The sequence below is a fragment of the Rana temporaria genome, chromosome 3 (assembly GCF_905171775.1).
Source record: "Rana temporaria chromosome 3, aRanTem1.1, whole genome shotgun sequence".
NCBI lineage: Eukaryota > Metazoa > Chordata > Amphibia > Anura > Ranidae > Rana > Rana temporaria.
The window spans coordinates 372,151,326-372,173,344 of NC_053491.1; the positions used below are offsets into that span (position 1 = coordinate 372,151,326).

The 22,019-nt window shown below is 43.5% G+C and overlaps 1 protein-coding gene across 1 annotated transcript; it reads right to left on the bottom strand.

Moving 5' to 3' along the window:
* Positions 1-173: 173 nt before the first annotated feature.
* LOC120932794 lies at positions 174-21,087 on the bottom strand. Its single transcript, XM_040345502.1, has 2 exons — positions 20,876-21,087; positions 174-1,207 (listed from the first exon to the last, which is right to left on the bottom strand). Exon 2 carries the CDS (start codon positions 1,203-1,205, stop codon positions 192-194), a length of 1,014 nt encoding a protein of 337 aa, XP_040201436.1. The 5' UTR covers positions 1,206-1,207; positions 20,876-21,087; the 3' UTR covers positions 174-191.
* Between the last annotated feature and the right edge of the window lie 932 nt (positions 21,088-22,019).

Here is a 22,019-nt window from a genome sequence, read left to right on the forward strand (position 1 = left end):
AGTGAACGTAATTTATGTTACAGTGACAAACTGCAAACATTTTCAAAATGTGATATAGTAAATGACAAACATTGAACTTGTATAATAATGTAATGTAAATGTCAATATTATTTACTGGTAATAATGTAAAATAATATAACTAATGCAGATAGTCGGTCCTGCAGATAGTGTACTTCTGGTAATAGCCTTGGTTATTGATGTGACACATTTGGCCTTGGTAGGGTAGGGACAGTGATTGATAGTTGGGTCTGATCTGGGGGTGTTTGGCTTGTCCATGGCTCAGGGGACATTACGACAATTGGAGGGGGGCTAAGAGACCTGAAAAAGTGTTTTTCTCTCTCTAAGGATTTTAGGAAATTGGATAATTCTGGATCTGATTGGGGATCTGGCAGAAGAAGGTTCCTACTGAGATTTGGGCTATTTGGATGCTTCCTTCCCAGTTGTTTGTTTTGAGGCTGAAGATTTGTAGAAACTTCTCTTAGATCCAAGCCATCTGACTTTTCCATTGTCAAATTTGAATCCTCTTTTTCCTGTGTGTGGAGTATTTGTGCTTTGCTGGTCTGTGTGGCTGCATCTGCAAAAAGAGGCTTTATATTGTTTTTTAAACGATTAGAAGGTTGTTTATAACCAGATGAAATCCCCTTTCTTTGCACACAATTAAAGTTGCAGGCACCAGTAATGCTGTGTCCATCAGTCCTATTGAAGGAACCTTCTAACTGTGGGGGGTTCTTGGACAAAATAGTGTAAGATGCAAATCGATAATTGCACAAAGACTGGGACATGGCTGGTGGCAACCTTTTTCCACAGCACTGGACAAACTCTTTGGCCTGTGGGTTGGAGCTGTTGAGTGTATGACCATTAAGGTTTACTTTTAATGGCCTGCTGTAAGTGTGAATAACAGGGATGTTTTGTACTGGAATGTATTTTAGCTTCCAACCAGAGGTTTGCGCTGAAGTCACATGACTGCTATGGGCATATTGTACTGTAAGACGTCTATTCCTGCCACCATCTGCTATGGCAGGCTTGCCCAGTTTAGTGATAGAGATTCCAGTTACATATAGGTTCTTGTCTCCACATGGCAGGCCCGGGAGCTGTGCTGGTTTACGGACAGTTATAGGATGATGCACAGTCTGCTTGCATGATGAATTTTTGTAGGAAATGTGTCTTCCGGTGCGCTGTGGAGGGGGTGTCCTCTGAAACTCCATTTCTGCAAAGAAGACACAAGAACTTACTATACCAGAAATGCTGTGTAGAGCCGGTAAATACTTTTAATGTATATGGCAGTGTTAGGGTCCTTTCACACGGAGCGGACCGTGTCCGCTCCGTGTGTCCGCCAAAGCTCAGCGGGGATCCCCGCTGAGCTGTCGGCGGATAGGGTGGTCCCCGCACACAGTGCAGAGACCGCCCTGTCTCTGCTCCGCTCTCCCCTATGGGGAATCGGATGCAGACGGACCGTCTGTCCGTCTGCATCCGATCCGTTCCGCCGAACGGAAGAAAAATAGGGTTTCTTCCGTTCGCAAAAGCGGATCCCCGACTGACGCGGACGCTAGCGGATGCTCCATCCGCTAACGGACGCGATCCCATAGGGATTCATTACAAGTCCGTTAACGGACTTGTAATGAACGGACGAACGGTCCGCTCGTGTGAAAGGACCCTTAATTTTTACTTCAAATTTCGTTTTTTGGCATAGTCTTTTGACTAGGGCTGTTACTGATTAAAATTTTCGTGTTCGATTAATCGTTTTTTTTTAATCGATTAATGGACTAATTTTGATTAATTATAACGCACATACAGATTTAACTACTTTTAGCTGATCTCCTTGCATTGCAACTCTGCATTAGTCAGTGGTAAATGTGGTATACACTATATACAATCACCCGACACTAGTTAGTTTCCACAATCCATGACTTAACTTCACAGTTCACACAAATACGTTTTAAATTCAAACTGTAGCACTGACGTAAGTAATTTTTTCTTATTAAACTTTGAGAAAAATGTAGAAAGTTAATTTAACTTTAATTATAAAACGTATCTAGTATATTGACTGTCAGTCACTTTATAGTAGACAAGTAGGCATCACTTTAGCCAGTCACACAGACATACCAGAGTGTTTACATTTTCTGGAAGCAGACATGATCGCATTTTATTGACACTATACCCCGAAGAACTGAACAGTCTTTCGCACGGAACAGATGTTGCAGATACACAAAGAATTGTCTGCACAAAACTGCTTAGGACAGGAAAACGATGGTTATTTTTGCCCCTTTCCCTTGATGGAGCCTGATGCATCCTCCTGCTGCACAGATGCAAAGGTACCTCAATCCAATGGGTGCAGTTTGCTCGCATCCAGAAGGGTAAGTCTCACCGTCCAGGCTGTCCGGTGACGTCAAGAATTTTGATCGATCAAAAGAATTTTGATCGATCAAAAAAATTAAAGATTAATCGAGGAATTAATCTTTAATTTCCTCGGCCCTAATTTTGACTAAAATACATTTTAGTTTTAGTCATCTGAATTAGCTTTGTTTTAGTCCTATTTTGGTCGACTAATATCTCCAGTACATTTTAGTTGACTAATATCTAATGGGTTTAAATAAATTGTGATGCATTACAGTGCCTTGAAAAAGTTATCATACCCCTTGAAATTATCCACATTTTTTCAAGTTACAACCAAAACCATAATTGTAATTTATTGGTATTTTTTTGTGATAGACCAACACAAAGTGCCACATAATTGTGAAGGGGAAGGGTCTGTTAGAGAACCTTAGTGAACAAACAGCATCATGAAGGCCAAGGAACACACCAGACAGGTTAGGGATAAAGTTGTGGAGAAGTTTTAAGCAGGATTAGGTTATAAAAACATATCCCAAACTTTGAACATCTTATAGAGCCCTGTTCAATCCATCATCCGAACATGGAAAGAATATGGCACAACTGAAAACCTACCAAGACATCGCCACCTACCTAAATGGACAGGCTGGGAAAGGAGAGCATTAATGAGAGGTGCAGCCAAGAGGTCCATGGTAACTCTGAAAGAGATGCAGAGATTTGCAGCTCAGGTAGGGGAATCGAAGACAGTACTCTGGTCAAACGAGAGCAAAATTGAACTTTTTGACCTAAAAGCAAAACGCAATGGCCCGGATTCACATACATCGGCGCATATTTATGCCACCATAGCGTATCTCTTTTACGCTACGCCAGCGGAGCGCACAGATGCAAGCACTGGATTCACAAAGCACTTGCTCCCACTCGCTGTTAAAGATATGCTGGGTTTCCTCGGCGTAAGCCAGCGTAGGTGGAAGTGGGCGTGAGCCATGCTAATGAGGCGTGACCCCATGTAAATGATGGACTGAGCGTCATAAAGATACAAATAACGTATGGGGCATGCGCCATCCCGTGGACGCAGCCCAGTGCGCATGCTCAGAATCACGTCGGAAATACTCCTTAAGATACGACGGATCACTGCCTACGACGTGAACGTAACCTACGCCCAGCCCTATTCACGTACTACGTAAACTACGTAAAATCCGACGGCTGTGTTCCCTGGTCCATTCCTTAACATGACCTGCGCCTCCTATATGAGGAATAACTTTACGCCGGACGTAAGTCTTACGCAAACCGCGTATATTATGCCCTGGGCGCAACTACGTTCGTAAATCGACGTATCTCCCTCATTTACATATTCGAATCGTAAATCAATGGGAGTGCCCCTTGCGGCCAGCGTAAATATGTGCCCACGATAGGACGGCGTAGGAAAGTTACGTCGGTCGGAAGAAGCCTATTTTCAGGTGTATCTCAGATTGTGGGCACGGCGCATACATACGACAGCGCATAGATAGACTTACGCGGCGTATCTCGAGATACGTCGGCGTAAGTGTTTCGTGAATCTGGGCCTATGTGTGGCAAAAAACTAACACTGCACATCACCCTAAACACAACATCATCACCATGTTTTTCTTCAGCAGGGATAGGGTAGCTGGTCAGAGTTGATGGGAAGATGGATGGAGCCAAATACAGGGCAATCTAAGAAGAAAACCTGTTAGAGTCCACAAAAGACTTGATACTGGGGTAGAGGTTCACATTCCAGCAGGACAACGACCCTAAACATACAGCCAGAGCTACAGATCAAAGCATATTTATGTGTTAGAATGGCCCAGTCAAAGTCCAGACCTAAATCCAATTGAGAATCTGTAGCAAGACTTAAAAATTGCTATTCACAGACGCTCTCTAGCCAATCTGACAGAGCTTGAGCTATTGTGCAAAGAAGAATGGGCAAAAACCTCACTGTCTAGATGTGCAAAGCTGGTAGAGACATACCCAGGAAGACTTGCATTGCTGTAATTGCAGCGTAAGGTGGTTCTACAAAGTATTGATTCGGGGGGCTGAATACAAATGCGTGCCATACTTTTCACATATTTATTTGTAAAAAAAAAATGAAAATCATTTTCCTTTCAATTTACAATTATGTGCTACTTTGTGTTGGTCTATCACAAAAAATCCCAATAAAATACATTTATGTTTCTGGTTGTAACATGACAAAATGTGGAAAATTTCAAAGCACTTTAAGCCTGTCTCTAGAACCGCCAAAATCATTACTGGAATAAAAATCTAATAACATGTTATTATTTATAGTATTAAGATTTGAACATGCACTACAGACACAGATTTAGTCAGTGTGAAATATAACATCTTTATAAATGTAGTGGGTGATCCACTATGACAAGTGGACTCCGTTAAGACACAGGCTCTCCTGACAGGGAGAGCGCGCCTGTCAGCTCTGTGGGGGATATTCCCCCCTCCTTCTCTTCACTGACTGAATCTAATGTAATGCGAGTGGCGCTCGCTCAGGCATCCGCCCACTCTCTGCTTCCTCCCATGTGCAGGAGAGGAGCCCGTTTATGGAGCCAATAGGGGGGATTGTAACAAGCTGCAAAAGCAGCTGCAATGGATTCTGGGCAATGTAGTTCCCATACAAAATGGCCCCATAGCCTTGTATAGAGACAGGAACTACTTAGACCAGCATTCTCTGAAGCCCCATACACACTATCAGTTTTCCTGATGGTTTTCTCTTCAGGTTTACCAAAACCATCTAATATGAGGTCAAACCTTAAGCGTTTCAATTTGAATGCAATCAGGCAGGTCCTTGTACTACATGGTTTTGGTAAACCTGAAGAGAAAACCAGCAGGAAAACTTATAGTGTGTATGGGGCTTTAGAGTAAGAAAGGAGAGACTCCATTTTGATTTTCCTGAGGAGAATTCAGACAGCACGTGGCAGAGGAAGAGATCAGACCTAAAAGAGAGATGCTGACTTCCAGGTGACTTCACTGCGCGATTTAGGCCTCCGCTCCCAGTGGGAACATCCAGCCTGAGAGAGGGGAATCTCAGGTGCACATCCAGGCGCAACTTCACCGATGGTGAAGCATTCCAGTTTATGACCAGTCGGGTCGCCAGGAGAGCGTACTTGTTCCAGAACATTCGTTTGGGCCTTGACCGCAGAATTGGGTGACGGGGCCTTTGCCCTTTTGCAGGAAACAGGGACACTGCACCACAGAAGAAGTTAAATGGACGATGTATACAGATATCATTGCTGTTAGTCATCTTGCTGACACTTGTAGTGCCACAGGGCTAAAGGATAAGGTCATCCATTCCCAGGGACACTGTATACAGACACCATTGTCCTTTCACCTTGCTGAGAAAGATCCTGCTTTCCTCACTTGATAATCTGGGTCAGTTGTGGGGTTTGGTCCTGCTATTGTTTAAGTGCACCAACGAAAGTGGCTAGCTGAAGACACAAAGTCTTATCTTTTCTTCAAAAGGACTGAAGCTACTAGTGCCATATGGACCCGCACACACACATATTCAGTGTGGACAGTTTATCTAGGAGGTTAAGTCATTACATTTTGATTTGAATAAAGTGTTTAAAGTTGGGCCTGTGGTGTGGGGGACAGAAGCGAGAGGCCTGACATGAGAGGGTCATTCCTCTGCTCTCACATATTGAAGTGTTTACCTCTGCTCTTGGGGGTTATTCTCAGGTTTTGAATCCCTTGAAAGCAGTCGGAATATGGTATTGAGCTTTATTGCTCTTAATCTCAGTTATTGCTTTACAATTGCATTACTTGAATATACTGTATATGGTTACCATTTGTTACTCATTTCCACAGAAATATTGCAGTAAAGACAATTTCTGTGTTATATCATAACGTGTTTGTTTCTTATTGGCCTTGCACTTACACTGTTGAGAGGCAGAATATGGAACCGAAGCAACTCCTCCGGGGGGGGGGGGGGGGGGCGTTAGCGGTACATAAATAAAAACCAAGTTTCATAAACAAACAAAAATATTGCTTTTTGACAACCAGAAATGCAACTTTAAAATAAACCCCCCAAAGAAAACTGTAAACTCTGTTGGCTGTAATGCCATTGCACACATTACCTGAATATATTAAGAAAACCACAGTAAATATGAAAAGCCTTTTTTTCCTTCAACAGCTTAGTAGATGCCCCCTATTTATCCTAATGTGAGTGCAGTGTTAATTTTTACGTCAAATTTCGATGTAGTTTTAGTCATAGTCTCTTGATTAAAATGCCAATTTAGTTTTAGTTGTATTTTAGTCATCTGAATTGTTTCAGTTTTAGTCGTATTTTAGTAGACGAAAATATTTTAGTCAACTAAATTAACACTGGTATACGGAGGAGCTTGGAGCTATGTATAGGCAGGTACATGTGTGTATACTGAGGGCCTGGTATATATGCATATGAAAAAGGTACATGTATGTATTAAGAGAAAGTACATATGTGTATCTAGAGACAGCACGTGTGTATATGAAGTAGGTAGAGCTATGTATATGTTGGAGGTACATGTATGTATATTTAGAAGGTGCATGTGTGAATAGAAAGAAACTATAGCTACGTATATAGAAAAATTACATGTACGTATATGTAGAAGATACGTGTGTATATTAAGTAGGTATGAGTATGCATATGAAGAAAGTAGAGCCATGTACTGTATATGGTGAAGGTGCATATATATATATATATATATATATATATATATATATACTGTGTATATATATATATATATATATATATGGAAACAGTACTTTATATGTAGGAGGTACATGGATGTATATAGACAATATATATGTATGCACATGGAGAAAGTAGAGCTAAGTTAATGGAGAAGGTACATGTATGTATATGGAGAATGCACATGTATGTAAAAAAAAGAAAGAAGGTACAGTATGTTTGTGTATATGGAGATGATATACACTGCTCAAAAAAAAGGAACAATCAGGAGTATAGCATCAAGTCAATTAACCAAAGGCATATATACTGCGGCAGGGCAGTCCTATTGTGTGAAACCATGTACCCATATGTCGTCTCCTGCAAGAGTCAATGTGGGCGCGTGCCCACAGCACAACGGGGCAGCCGTGAAGTCCGCAGGGCTACCTGCGATCGCTCCTCAGAGAGAAAGAACAGGGATCTGCCTGTGTAAAAAAATCAGATACCTGTTCTGTCAGGGGAGTACAATGCGATCGTCTGTTCCTAGTGAACAGAAACAATGATCTCCCTCTTCTCTCAGTCAATCCACTCCCCCCACAGTTAGAAACGCCTCTCTAGGACACACTTAACCCCTTCTCTGCCAGTGTCATTTATACAGTGATCAGTGGCTATTTTTAGCTCTGATCACTGTTATGATGGTCCCAAAAAAGTGTCAAAAGTGTCTGTTATGTCCACTGTAATGTCGCAGTCCCGCTAAAAATTGCTGATCACCGCCATTACTAGCTAAAAAAAAATGACATAAATCTAGACCAGTGGTTCTCAACCTTCTAGTGCGGTGACCCCTTGATAAAATTTCCCAAGTTGTGGGGACCCCTAACAGTAAAATTATTTTCGTAGTGTGGGTTGTCAGCACCCAAGGCAAGACAAGTATTTTCCGCCCTTAACCCATGGATATTTAGCACTTGCTGAGTCCCTTCCACTCATACAGTATTAAAACCCCTTATGGTACATTTTAGGATGTACCACTCTTTCTCTGTTCTCCTTTCTTTCTCTTTTATTTCTCTCTATCCTTATTTATTGTTTTTTTTTTCCCCATCCCCCTCTCTAGCCATCTTTCTTGTTCTTTCTCTCCATTTTTCTTTGTTCCTCCCCCTTCCATGTATTCTCTATTTTTTTCCTTCTCTTACTCCTTGGTGGGGGGGTGGGGGGGAATGGGATGAGTGTCAGTGCTGGGGGGAGTTCTGATCAGCCAACATAGGTGCTCTTCATCAAGGTCATCTGCTGATCTGAGAACTGTAGTGGGGACTTTTAATAGCAACTATAATCACAGGTAGTGTTACTCACTGTGTCTCCGACTTTGTGGTGTCTCACAGCAGTGACACCTATGCCAAAATCGGAGGTCTCCTCCAGCCCCTCCCACTTCACATTCCTCACCAGTTAGCTGACCTCTAGTCTCAGTCTCACAGCCATGGCGTGAATTGAAGAGGCTGAGTGGGCGGCCGCAGGCTCCAGGAACAGTTCAACTGGGTGCCCACAGGTTCCAGGGATAGCCCAAAAAGGCTGGGAGGGCGGTGCGAGCTTCAGGAACAGCCAAGGATTTGGTGACCCCTGGCAAATCATCATTTGACCCCCGAGGGGGTCCCGACCCCCAGGTTGAGAACCACTGATCTAGACGCTATAACTTTTACGCAAACCAATCAATATTTGCTTATTGTGATTTTTTAACCAAAAATATGTAGAATACATATTGGCCTTAACTGATGAAGAATTTTTTTTTTAACATTTGTTTTGAATATTTATTATAGCACAAAGTAAACATTTTTTTTTTTTTCAAAATTGTCTGTATTGTCTTCAAAAATAAAAACCACAGAGGTCATCAAATACCACCAAAATAAAACTCTATTTGTGGGAAAACTTTGTTTGGGTACAACGTCACACGACCGCACAATTGTCAGTTAAACGACACAGTGCCGTATCGTAAAAAACGGCCTGGTCATTAAGGGGGTAAATCCTTCTGGTCCTTAACCACTTCAGCCCTGGAGAATTTGCCTGCCAAATGACCGGTCCACTTTTTGCGATTAGGCACTGCATCGCTTTAACTGACAATTGCACGACCGTGCGACGTGGCTCCCAAACAAAATTGACGTTCTTTTTTTCCCCACAAATAGAGCTTTCTTTTGGTGATATTTGATCACCTGTGCGGTTTTTATTATTTGCGCTATAAAACAAAAATAGAGCGACAATTATGAAAACAAAATATTTTTTTACTTTTTGCTATAATAAATATCCCCCAAAAATATATATAAAAAACGTGTTTTCCTCAGTTTAGGCCGATACGTATTCTTCTACATATTTTTGGTAAGAAAAAAAAAAAATCGCAATTAGTGTTTATTGATTGGTTTGTGCAAAAGTTATAGCGTCTTCAAAATTGGGGATAGTTTTATGGCATTTTATTAATATTTTTTTGTTACTAGTAATGGTGGTGATCAGCGATTTTTATCATGACTGCGACATTATGGCGGACACATCGAACACTTTTGACACTATTTTGGGACTATTTACATTTATACAGCGATCAGTGCTATAAAAATGCACCGATTACTGTAAAAATGTGACTGGCAGGGAAGGGGTTAACCACTAGGGGGCTAGGAAGGGGGTAAGTGTGTCCTAGGGAGTGACTCTAACTGTGTGGGGGCGGGGTTTACTGTGACATGACACTGATTACTGCTCCCAATGAGAGGGAGCAGACGATCAGTGTCCTGTCACTAGGCAGAACAGAGAGATGCCTTGTTTACACTGGCCTCTCTCCGCTCTGCCGCTTTGTGACACGATCGCGGGACACCAGCAGACATTGAGTACGCGGGTCCCACGGTCACGGAGCTTGCGTGCACGCGCCAACACGGCAGCAGATTTAATGGGACGTACCTGTATGCCCATTTGCCTGTCCGTGCCCTTCTGCAGATGTAAAAGTGCATGCGCTGGTTGTAGTTAAACTTCTGGGCTATTGATCTGGTCAGTTAGGTAGCAGAGGGGATTGTTAATCAGTTTTAGCTGCTTTGGTGTTAATGAAATCAACAAGAGGTACACTAGATGGGCAACAATGAGACCAACATGTAGTCACACAGGTATCAAAATTCAGGCAGCCCCTGCTGAACCGGCCGAATTTCAGTCCATGTACGACCAAGCTGAAATGTATCTGAAACATTTTTTCATTTCAGAGTAAAGTGGGAAATACTGTATTTATCGGCGTATAACACGCACAGGCATATAACACGCACAGGCATATAACACGCACCCTAACTCTAAGGCCCCATACACACGGGAGGATTTATCCGCGGATACGGTCCAGCGGACCGTTTCCACGGATAAATCCTCTCGAGGATTTCCGCGGATTTCTATGCGATGGAGTGTACTCACCATCCCATTGAAATCCGCGCCGAAATCCTCTGGCGATGACGTGTCGCGCCGTCGCCGCGATTATGACGCGGCGACGTGCGCGACGCTGTCATATAAGGAATTCCACGCATGCGTCGAATCATTACGACGCATGCGGGGTATCCCTTCGGACGGATGGATCCGGTGAGTCTATACAGACCAGCGGATCCATCCGTTGGGATGGATTCCAGCAGATAGATTTGTTTGGCATGTCAGCAAATATTCGATCTGCTGGAATCCATCCCAGGGGAGAAATATCCGCGGAAACAGATCCGCTGGAGTGTACACACCATAGGATCTGTCCGCTGAAACCCATTTGCTGGGATTTTTCAGCGGATGGATTCTATCGTGTGTATGGGGTCTAAGAGGGAAGTTTCAGGAAATAAACTTTCCATAGCCCCCTGCGTATAACACACAGGTACAGTTTACCCTCTATTGTTAGGGTAAAAAAGTGAGTGTTTTACACCAATAAATACAGTAATTAGAACTTCTGTTGAGTTTTACTGCTGACAATAACAACCTGCTGTGCACAAGTGTGCTGTTCAGCCGCTCACTAATCCACTCTTCCAAGTATAAAAAGGCTACCACGTTTTACTGCCCTGCGAATGTCTCGATACCATAGCACTAGAAAAGCAAAAAAAAAGAGGGTGAAGAGATTTCCCCTCATTTCCTGTCTGCAACAAGAACAATTGTTTAATAGAGTCACAGAAGGCTAGAAACCCTTTTTTATGTCTGTGTCTCTGTTTCAGATTTTCTTTTACTTCCCGTCTGGTAACATTGTTGTCACTGTGACATGAAGTGAGGGGAAACAGAGCCCCAAATAGCAGTAAAGGTGGCCATGCATGGATTAAAATTAGGACGGCTCAGAAGGGACTGGCTAAATTTCAATCCTTATGTGGCCACTGTGGTTGAAGATAAGTCGATCTACCGATTTACTTATGTTCAACTACCCTATCCGTGTTTTCTCCCTCGATCAGTGCCACATCCCTGATCTGTGTATTCTGACTGCAGGGGAGTCTCCTCCTGTCAGAATACAATGACACATCAGGGAGGATTCCCCCATCCAAATCCAATGTGTGGATGGGGAAATTGGGTCAGTTCTTTTACTGACCCCTAGTAGAATGAAAACAAAAAACCTAACCCATGTATAATGTACCTATACTGTATGTAACCCATGTATGGCCAGCTTAAGGCCTGACAGGGGTTCTAATTCTTCCCCCCTCTATCCAAGATTAAAATTAAAATTTTTGATTGGACTTACACTTTAAGTCCAGGGTTAATGACTACATAGTGTGCTGGTATTGCATTATGGGTACCACATTGTACGCTGAGGGTTGTCTTCAGTCCATGGGAAGTCATGGAGAAAAAGACTGGGAGAGACAGAAATCCATTTATTACAATTAGAATAATTGCTCTTCTCCTCACTCCGTCCATCTGTTGTTGGAATCGCCAGCAATTAATCTGCCAAAGTTTGCGTTAATGTAAAAAGAGTCTTTGAAACCTCTTTTAATGACTTCATTCTTATTCATCATACACCTTCTCCCCATTTACTGCATCTTCAAAAAAATAAGAAGATTGCTTTAAAAACACCTAGATACAGAACACATAAAAAAAATAAGAATACAACTGACCCAAAACAAATGTACCTTTTATTGTGGAGAAATGGTAAAATGGACAAAAGACAGGCAAAATGTGAAAGCAAGGAGAAAAAAAGTAAAAAAGAAGAAAAAAAAAAAAAAAAAAAAAGCTGGAAGGACTTTATAAACAGCTTAAACAGAACTGCAAAATCCCATCAAACAAACTGGGAAAAAATTCAATTTCCAGGCCCTATAAAGAAGCCCTATAGTGTTCAACTTTAATTTCTGCAATTCTAGGTCTGCTACAACAGCGCCACCTGATGGAGAGAGGCACCATGTCTTTATATTGTCCAGCCTAGGTGTGCAGTGTTCACATACCAAGTACATTACTTAAACCCAATTCACGCCAGGATAAGGATTGTTATTTCCAAAAAATGTACTTAAAATTACATTTAAGGATGTCAGTCACGTGACTGAAAATAAAGATAATTATCTTTGTGAATTGAGCTTATTGCCTGTGACCACACAACACTAATCGTGAATAAATGTGGTCTGTAGAGTCATTACTGGGGTATTCGGCTGCAGTAAATTTTGAGTTACATTATAATTGCAATGAGAATTTATTAGGTTCTTAAAAGAAACCTGTCATGAAACAGAGTCACCAGCACTGTCATACTGATCCACTGGATTGAGTAGTTTCATTTGGAAGGAGTATGCAAATCAGTATCTGTGATTTGTCTTGCTGCATACTTTTCCCTTCTCAGTGACAAGTAAAGTGCTGAATCTAGAGAGGATCAGCAGTGTGACAACAGTGAAAAATACAAACTATTGTTATTCAAAATCTAAATGGAAACTGTTTGTCATTCAGTTTAAGGTGGTGCCTCCATTTGCCATCTCCCCTCATGGCATCATTTGATTGGTAACCTTCATCTGTCCAGTTTGTAGGCTTGTGCAATTCCATTTCGTAACGAATCGAAATTCGGACGAATTTAGCAACTTTCGGAGGTTCGGAAGCATTCGAATTTCCGAACAAAGCAATTACGAATAAAACCAAATCCGAAATAAATTATAATCGCAAATAGCGAATGCCCAAATGCCCTTGGCATAATTCGTTGTTGCGTTAATGCGGCCTAATTCAACAGCAAGTCGACTTGCTGTGATCCCAACCACATATCCAAAAATAACACTCTCTGCTCCTCCCTCACCGTGCTCAACTCCCTCTCAAAATGGTGTACAGGGGCGGAGGCTATAGCCGCATGTCAAAAACGAAAGTATAATACGAGATTTCGAATCGTTACAAATAACTGCAATGTATTTAGAAAAGTACAAATCCATTCGAAGCATGTTAGGCAGTGCCATTGTGAGAGAGACAGGGAAAATTACGAATCAACGAACCAAAAAAAAAGTTACGAATCAACGAAAAACAATGTACTCTACCGAAAGTACGAATTATAAATCAACAAAAAATAAGGCTTACATTAATACGAGTCATTCCGATTCAACGAAAAATGATGCTCGCGAAAATAAGAATTAGTCCTAACACGAAAAATCCCGTTTAGCAAAATTACGAATGATTATGAATCAACAGGATGGAAAAGAAACGAAACTAAACAAATTTTTCCGTTGTGCACAAGTCTAAGTTTGTCCAATATCAGCATCTGTTGGCCACTGTGCAACCTTTCTCCTAATTATTATAAAAGTTATCAAATCTTTCATCATATTTGGCAAACAATCATCCTATCTATGGCCAGTGATATCGCCAGTATATAGTGACCTAGGGGCAGATTCACATAGAATCCGCGGTGGCGTAGTGTAAGCCATTTACACTACGCCGCCACAACTTACTGGAGCAAGTGCCGTATTCTCCAAGCACTTGCTCCGTAATTTGCGGCGGCGTAGTGTAAATGGCCCGGCGTATGGCTGCGTAATTCAAAGTAGCCCAGTGCGCATGCTCCAGCTCACGACACAAAACGTCAATGAAGCCTACGTGAGCGTCATTGACGTAAAGTCCTATTCGCGAACGACTTAGTAAAACGACGGAAAAAGACGACGCTGACCCGACGCGATACTTAACATGGCATACGGCGGACTGGCGTAAGGTTACCACTCATATCGCAGGGGTAACCTTATGCTTACGGAAACGACGACGAGGCGGCGCAAAATTGTTCGGAAATCGGCGTATAAGGCTCATTTGCATAGTCAAATGAGAAATTAACGTAAACGCCACCTAGCGGCCAGCGTAGAATTACATCGAAGATCCGACGGTGTAAGTGACTTACACCTGTCGGATCTACGCCGTATCTATGCGTAAATGATTCTAGGAATCAGACGCATAGATACCCGGGGCCAAAAACAGAGATAAGACGGTGTATCTTGAGATACACCATCGTATCTCTTCTGAGAATCTAGCCCCTAGACTTTCGATGTATAGGACTCCTGCACATGTCAGTGCCATTGCACAGCTGCTCAGAGGCTGTCTCTGTACATCTGGGTGGAGTTGGACACCTGAAAACCAATGAATTATTAATACATATTTGTGCTGATATAAAACCACACCCCCTTCCTCCTAAACCCCACCCCAACCCTTTCCCACTCTATCACAGCTGCTGAAAAAAACTTTTCTACAGCTTCACCAACGTGCAGGAAGGGCACCAACTGCCACACAGGGGCAGGGGGTTTCTACACCCCACATGTGACAATAAAAATGATTTTCTGACCTTGAGTTGGAGAGAAACTTTTAGCTTGTGTACGGACTTGTGTACAGACATAAAAATGCTCTCAGAAAACATTCTCTTTTCAGTGCCAATTAAAAATATAATCTGAGCTTAAAGAGCCTGAACGGTATCAAGAGGCTTCTCTGGATAATTACAAGCTGGCCAGTGCAGCAACGTTATCAGGATCTGTAATCTGCATCAGGGTGGAGAGGATGGCGATTCACTCTGCTGCCGGCTCAGATCAACCAGGAGACAAATGATGGATATTGTCTTCTAAAAGGGGCCCCATTTCACCTTCACAGATCTAACCAAAAACTGAATCAGCAATGGATTACCTTCTCCCAGGATCAATAATCTGATGTCAGTCAGTCAGGTCGGTCATTATAAAATACGAGAAGGATGCTGTGCTGCTCCGATGCTCCGCCTTTAATTAACTCGATATTAAAGGGAATCTGAGTCTAATCCTGACAAGGCTGATTCCCAGGGGATGTATCCTTCAAAGCCCAATCGATTCGTCTCATGCTAATTATTATTACATCAATTTCCATGAAAGAGCCTCAACTCCACAATCATTTTATATTTTATGGCCTGTGGAGTCTCAGGAAGGTGTAACAATAAACACTGAAAATGAGGGCAAAAAAAGGCCTATGGATGGTCAAGGAAAACAAGAAAACACGGGTTGTCTCAATTTCTCTGCTCCATCAGCAGTCAGTGTTCATCCTATATTGGTTTGCCTTTAATGAGATTTTAGCTTTTGTGCTTAGTCCTCATTCTGTTGCAGTCCTGTTTTTTTTTCAAGATGTTATTATGGTTATAATAAAGTAAAAATAAAAAATGACAACTTCAAAATTGAGTCTTTATTAAATGTATCCAATTGATGGAACCATCAAAATCACAAAGCACAGGCAAATGACAGGAGGCAAACACAGCCAAAGGCTGTATAAGGCTCCATTCACACTCATTGTGTGACTTTGGACACTAAAGCTGCATAACAAGTCACACCCCATGTTTTTCAATGACAACCAGGGCTGGATTCCAGACAAGGCCAACAAGGCCAGGCCTCGGGGCGGCAGTAGGTGCAGGGGCGGCACTGCAGCTGAGAGGAGAGGACACTTTCATTTCGGGAGTCCCTCCCGTCATGTCACGGATGGTGAGAGGAGAGAAAACAGAGGGAAGAGGAGGCCACCTCAATGTAATTTTCGGCAAACATCCCCCCACCCCCGGTTCCCAATGTCATTTTCTGCAGCAGCACCCACGGCCTCTCAATGTCATATTCGACAGCAGCACACCCCTGCTTCCCAGTGTCCTGCCTAAAAAGTCCCCCTGCGAATAATGTCCCCCCTGTACTGCGCAGACGGGGGCGGCATTGAAGGACCCGGCCTTGGGGCAGCAAAGGGAATAAATCCGGGCCTGATGACAACCATTCAAATATGTGCGACTCAAAGTTGCAGCAACTTTAAAAAGGTTCCTGCACTACTGTGATCCGACTTTCATGTGACTTCAGTGCCATAGGCTGCATTGTAAACCCTCAAAAGTCACATGAAAGTCGCACCTAAATGTTATATGTGTGAATGTTGCCTGTTATAATTGGTCAAAGAGTTGCATCCAAGGGACACCCATCCAAAGTTGCATCCCAGATCAAATACGACAGTAAAAGATGCCTAGGATTGCACACCCTAATGGACAGTAAACACTGAAGTAACCGGTTCTAAAAATGACAAACTGCAATGTAAAACATGCCAGAGAATCTAGTAACAGAGCCAAATACCTACCCCATAAAACACAAGATAACAGACTTCACTTTGTACTAGAGCAGGGGTCTCCAACCTTTTCAGTAAAAAGGGCCACATAGTATATTTTACAAATATTTGCTGGCAGAATAAATCAGTTTAATAAATTAGTCCCCCCATCAGAGTCCCTCTTTACATCAGTATCCCTCATACATCAGGGGCCCCATCAGAGTCCCCCTATATTAGGATCCCCATCATAATCCCCCCTTACATCAGTGTCCCTATTGGAGCCCCCATTTCATCAGGGTCTTCCCTTACATCAGGGTTCTCCTTAACCACTTCCCGCCCGGCCTATGGCCGATTTACGTCCGGGAAGTGGTTATGAAATCCTGACAGGACGTTCTAGAACGTCCTGCAGGATTTCATGCCGCGCGCGCCCGTGGGGGCGCGCATCGCGGCGATCGGTGATGCGGGGTGTCAGTCTGACACCCTGCATCTCCGATCTCGGTAAAGAGCCTCCGGCGGAGACTCTTTACCACGTGATCAGCCGTGTCCAACCACGGCTGATCACGATGTAAACAGGAAGAGCCGCCGATGGCTCTTCCTCACTCGCGTCTGACAGACGCGAGGAGAGGATAGCTGATCGGCGGCTCTCCTGACAGGGGGGGTTAGCGCTGATTGTTTATCAGCGCAGCCCCCCCTCGGATCGCCACACTGGACCACCAGGGATGCCCACCCTGGAGCACCAGGGTGGGCAAAAAAAAAAAAATGACAGAAAAAAAAAAAAAAAAAAATGACAGAAAAAAAAAAAAAAAAAGCATAAAGAAAAAAAAAAAAGATGCCAGTCAGTGCCCACAAATGGGCACTGACTGGCAACCTGGCAAAAATCAGTGCTGCCACCCCAGTGTCCATCAGCGCCACCCCAGTGTCCATCAGCGCCACCCCAGTGTCCATCAGTGCCACCCCACAGTGCCCATCCATGCCCAGTGCCCACCTATCAGTGCCCATCTGTGCCACCCATAAGTATCCATCAGTGCCGCCCATGAGTGCCCATCTGTGCCGCCTATGAGTGCCCAGTGCCGCCTATGTGTGCCCATCAGTGCCGCCTATGTGTGCCCATCAGTGCCGCCTATGTGTGCCCATCAGTGCCGCCTATGTGTGCCCATCAGTGCCGCCTATGTGTGCCCATCAGTGTCGCATACCAGCGCCGCCAATCAGTGCCACCTCATCTGTGCCCGTCAGTACTACCTCATCGATGTCCATCAGTGCCATCTCATCGGTGCCCATTAGTGCCGCCATATCAGTGCCCGTAATTGAAAAAGAAAACTTATTTACAAAAAAATTAACAGAAAAAAATAAAAACGTAATTTTTTTTCCAAATTTTCAGCCTTTTTTTAGTTGTTGCGCAAAAAAAAAAAATCGCAGAGGTGATCGAATACCACCAAAAGAAAGCTCTATTTGTGGGGAAAAAAGGACGCCAATTTTGTTTGGGTACAGTGTAGCATGACCGCGCAATTGCCATTCAAAGTGCGACAGTGCTGAAAGCTGAAAATTGGCTTGGGCGGGAAGGTGCGTAAGTACCTGGTATGGAAGTGGTTAAAGAAGGATGAAGAAAAGATCATAGGCAGCCTCTGCTGATCTGATTCCACAATATGTGCACATTGAGGATATGCCACTGACTCTAGTCACAGGCTAGATAAAATCTTGTAGTGAGCTGGATCTAGCCCATGGGCTAGTTTGGAAACCTCTTTACTTGAGCAGAAAGATCCACACTACACTAACATAAGTAGCGGCTGATGCTCCAAAAATTTTTTTTGGGGGGGGGGGGGCGCAAACTGAAAAAAAAAAATCATCAAGCGCAGCTACTGTGCCCAACAAGCGCAGCCACTGCGCCCATAAATTGCCACCACTGTGCCATCAAACGCAGCTACTGTACCCATCAAATGCTGCCAGTGTGCCTATCAATTGCCGCCAGTGTGCCCCATCAAATGCTGCCAGTGTGCACCCCCGCCCGGCACTTACCTGTCTCTGCACTGTCCTCCACACTCCAGGTCCTCCATGTCTTCTCCCATCCTCTTCCTGTCATCTCTGCTATGATTGGATGCCTGATAGGCATCCAATCACAGCGCCTGTCGCTTCCGCCAATCAGGTGACAGGGTAACCAGACCCGGTGCACCCGATTGGCTGCGAGGCGGATCGACAACACTATGTAAACAGGGAACGCACAGCATTGTGTTTGCTGATTACCAATTTGGAAGCCTATTAGAGCCGACGGCTCAAATCAGGCACTTACAAAAACACCCCGGCCGCTATAATTCAGATGCCCGGCGCCTGACAGGGGGCCGGATACCTGAATAGGGGGCGGCAACAAGCAATGCATGAATCTATCTATTGATGATAGAGCGGTGCAGAAGAGAGGGGGCGGCACTCCTGCGCCCTATATGGACACACCGCCACTGACTAACATACACTCATCACCACTGATAAATCCTTATCCACCTGACTGGGATGTGCTTGTTACCCTTTAATCTCTCGCTAATATTCCTTAATTTACCATCAATGACTACAATGGAATAAACTCCATATTACACAGTTTAAAGAGTTTGGATGAAAACATCAAAAACCTATTCAGAACTGCTGTTTGGCATAATTTATATTCTGTATGCAGAACCTAGCTAGAGGAGCTTACAGTCCAATTGACCTTTTAGGGCAAACACATTGGGCCAGATTCAGGTAGAATCACGCAATATTTGCATACTATACGCCAATCACAATGGCCGCGCCCCCTAGCGGCCAACGCAAGAATGCAGCCTGGGATGTGAAGGCATAAGAAGGCCTGTCACATCCTAGGCTGCAGTCGGTGTAACGAGGTTCCTGAATCAGGAGCACTCGTTACACCGGAGCAAGTAAGCCCTTGCGCCGCGCAACCTATGGTTGCGTGGGCGCAAGTGCTTCTTGAATCTGGCCCATTCAGTTTCAGGATATTTTTGTATGTTAGGAGAAAGATGGTGTACACAAACACAGCTAAAATGTACAACCTCCATGCAGATAACAAGAGTCAAACGGTACTGAAAACACTACATAATGTGCTCGGGCCCTCCCTACTCACACCCATGTCCTGTGCCTCATCCAGTGGCATAACTGACACCACACCAGTCCATGTAGATGCTGTGGGGACTGGAGGGGGTACCAGTTCTATTCTGGGTAAACTGCTGAAAACGGTATTATCAAGTGGACCTGGCTTGATAAATGGCAGTCTAGGTTTTAATTGGGATTCGCTTGCTAGGTCCAACATAGTACCAGTCAATATGGAGAGCCTTCTTCATAGGAGACCCCCAAGCTATTCTGACACTGCTAGGACTGCATCCCACCATTTTAGAGATCAGTAATTTAAAGGTCAGTAACTTGTGCCAATGACTATCACTATAAGAAATAACTTTCACTGACAACAAGGTACAGGGGTAATCTTTTCACAGACAACAAAGGTACAGGGGTGACCTACGTAGATTATGAGATGGAGCTTTCCCTGACCACCAGTGTGTATGTGTTGGGGGAGGGGGTGGGTTTCCTTGACCGCCAACATATAGGAGAGGTCCTACTAACTAATATAAAGCGTGTGGACCTACCCCCGACCACCATGTAAAAAGAGGGCATTTCACTGATCTAATTAGTAGGCACGTTCCTTGATCACCAGTATAAGGTGAGGGGGGTGGGGATTTACTGTCCACTAATATCCAGTTTTTTTTTTCCTGGCCTTCACTGTAAGGAAGATGCTTTTTACTGACCTGTAATGTAAGGGGCTTTCCTTCACTACCAGGGGGGGGGGGGGGGGGATCGACTTTCATTGACCGACAAAGCAGGTGGGTCTTTTCAAAAACCACCTATGTAAAAGAGGGCTTTCCAGTGACTTTTATTATGAGGGGAAGCTTGTCCGGAATATCAATTTAAGAAGTAAAAGGGGGAGATTTCCACTGACCACCAACATAAAAGGAGGTTTCCAAACATCACTAGCTTAAGGTGGTGGGGTATTTCTCTGCTACGGGTTCTTTTGAATTCCAGTTCTTCCCTGTTTATTGGCCATAGAATTAAACCTGTTTTCTGCAGAAGCTGCATTTGCTTTACCTTAGGTTTTAGGGTATTTCGGATAGTTGATATAAATGCACCATAGTCAGGTTTTATGAGATTAGAATTGTGAAAAGGTTTGGTGTCGGGTACGGCAATCGGACAATTCTCGTTACATCTACCTCTGTGAAAACTCAACTTACTAGCACCACCATGATAACAGGCACAGAGGGCTGGAGTTAAATAACACAACTCCAGAATAAATCAACACAAAATAAACCAATGGTTGAAAAAAACAATTACAGACTGCGACTCCCCATTCTTGCTTATCATTAAGGTAGCAAGTCTCAGACATCTCACCTTCACATGTGTCACTTCCACAGTCCTAGGCCTCTGGTGCCCCTACTCGTCCTCCATACAGAGCCAGCAATAATACATCCGTGTCTCAGTCACAGTCCTTATAATACTGATAATACAGAACCGCACATTCAGGAGTGGCAAGGGCGACTTAACACTCATTATCCTGCGACTGGTGACACTGACTGTCCTAAGGGAATTGAGCCGTAATCTCTCCGGAGAGATCGCTATTTTTACTGTTACTAATGGAGTCGCTTCTACCTCTGGAAAATAATGATGAAACATTCTCCAAAACAACCACAAACATGTGCTGCTATTTCTCTAATTTCATTGGAATAACCTAAAGTGTTGCTTTTTTGAACAGTGTTTTACTTCAGCGTCAGTAGTCATGGGACTTTATTATAAAATAATACTTCAGAGTAAACAGTATTCTTAGTAAGATTTTACAACCTCCAAATTAAGAGAAATAAATGTTGTCTTGTTAAAGACATTTTTATTATGGCCCATACACACCGACCAGCCGTAACATTATGGCCACTGACAGGTAAAGTGAATAACATTATTTCATTACTATGGCATCTGAAAGTGGATGGGATATATAAGGCTACAAGTGAACATGTTGTCCTTAAAGTTGATGTGTTAAAAGCAGAAAAAATGGGCAAGAGCCAAAATTGTAAAGGCTACAACTAGGTCAGAGCATTTCCAAAACGGCAGGTCTTGTGAGATGTCCCTGGCGTCCAGTGGTCAGGAACTACCAAAAGTGGTCCAAGGAAGGAAAACCAGCCACAGGTTCATGACCAGTCAAGGCTCATCGATGCAAATGTGAAGAGAAGGCTGGACCCTGCAGTTTGATCCAATAGAAGAGGTCAAATTACTAAAAAAGGTTAATGCTGCTTTTGAAAGGAAAGTGTCTGAACACACAGTGAATTGCAGTTTTCTGTGTTTGGGACAGTGCAGACTGGTCAGAGTGCCCATGCTGACTCAAGTCCACAGCCAAAAGCCCCTAGAATTGGCATGTGAGCATCAGAAAACACAGTCACTTCCAGCGCTAATAGGTCTTCCAAGGTGTGGCGTAACAGATATTCGATAAAATGGTAGTGTGAATGGTATCCCAAAGCTAGGTGAATGCTGCCTTCCTCAGATGGGG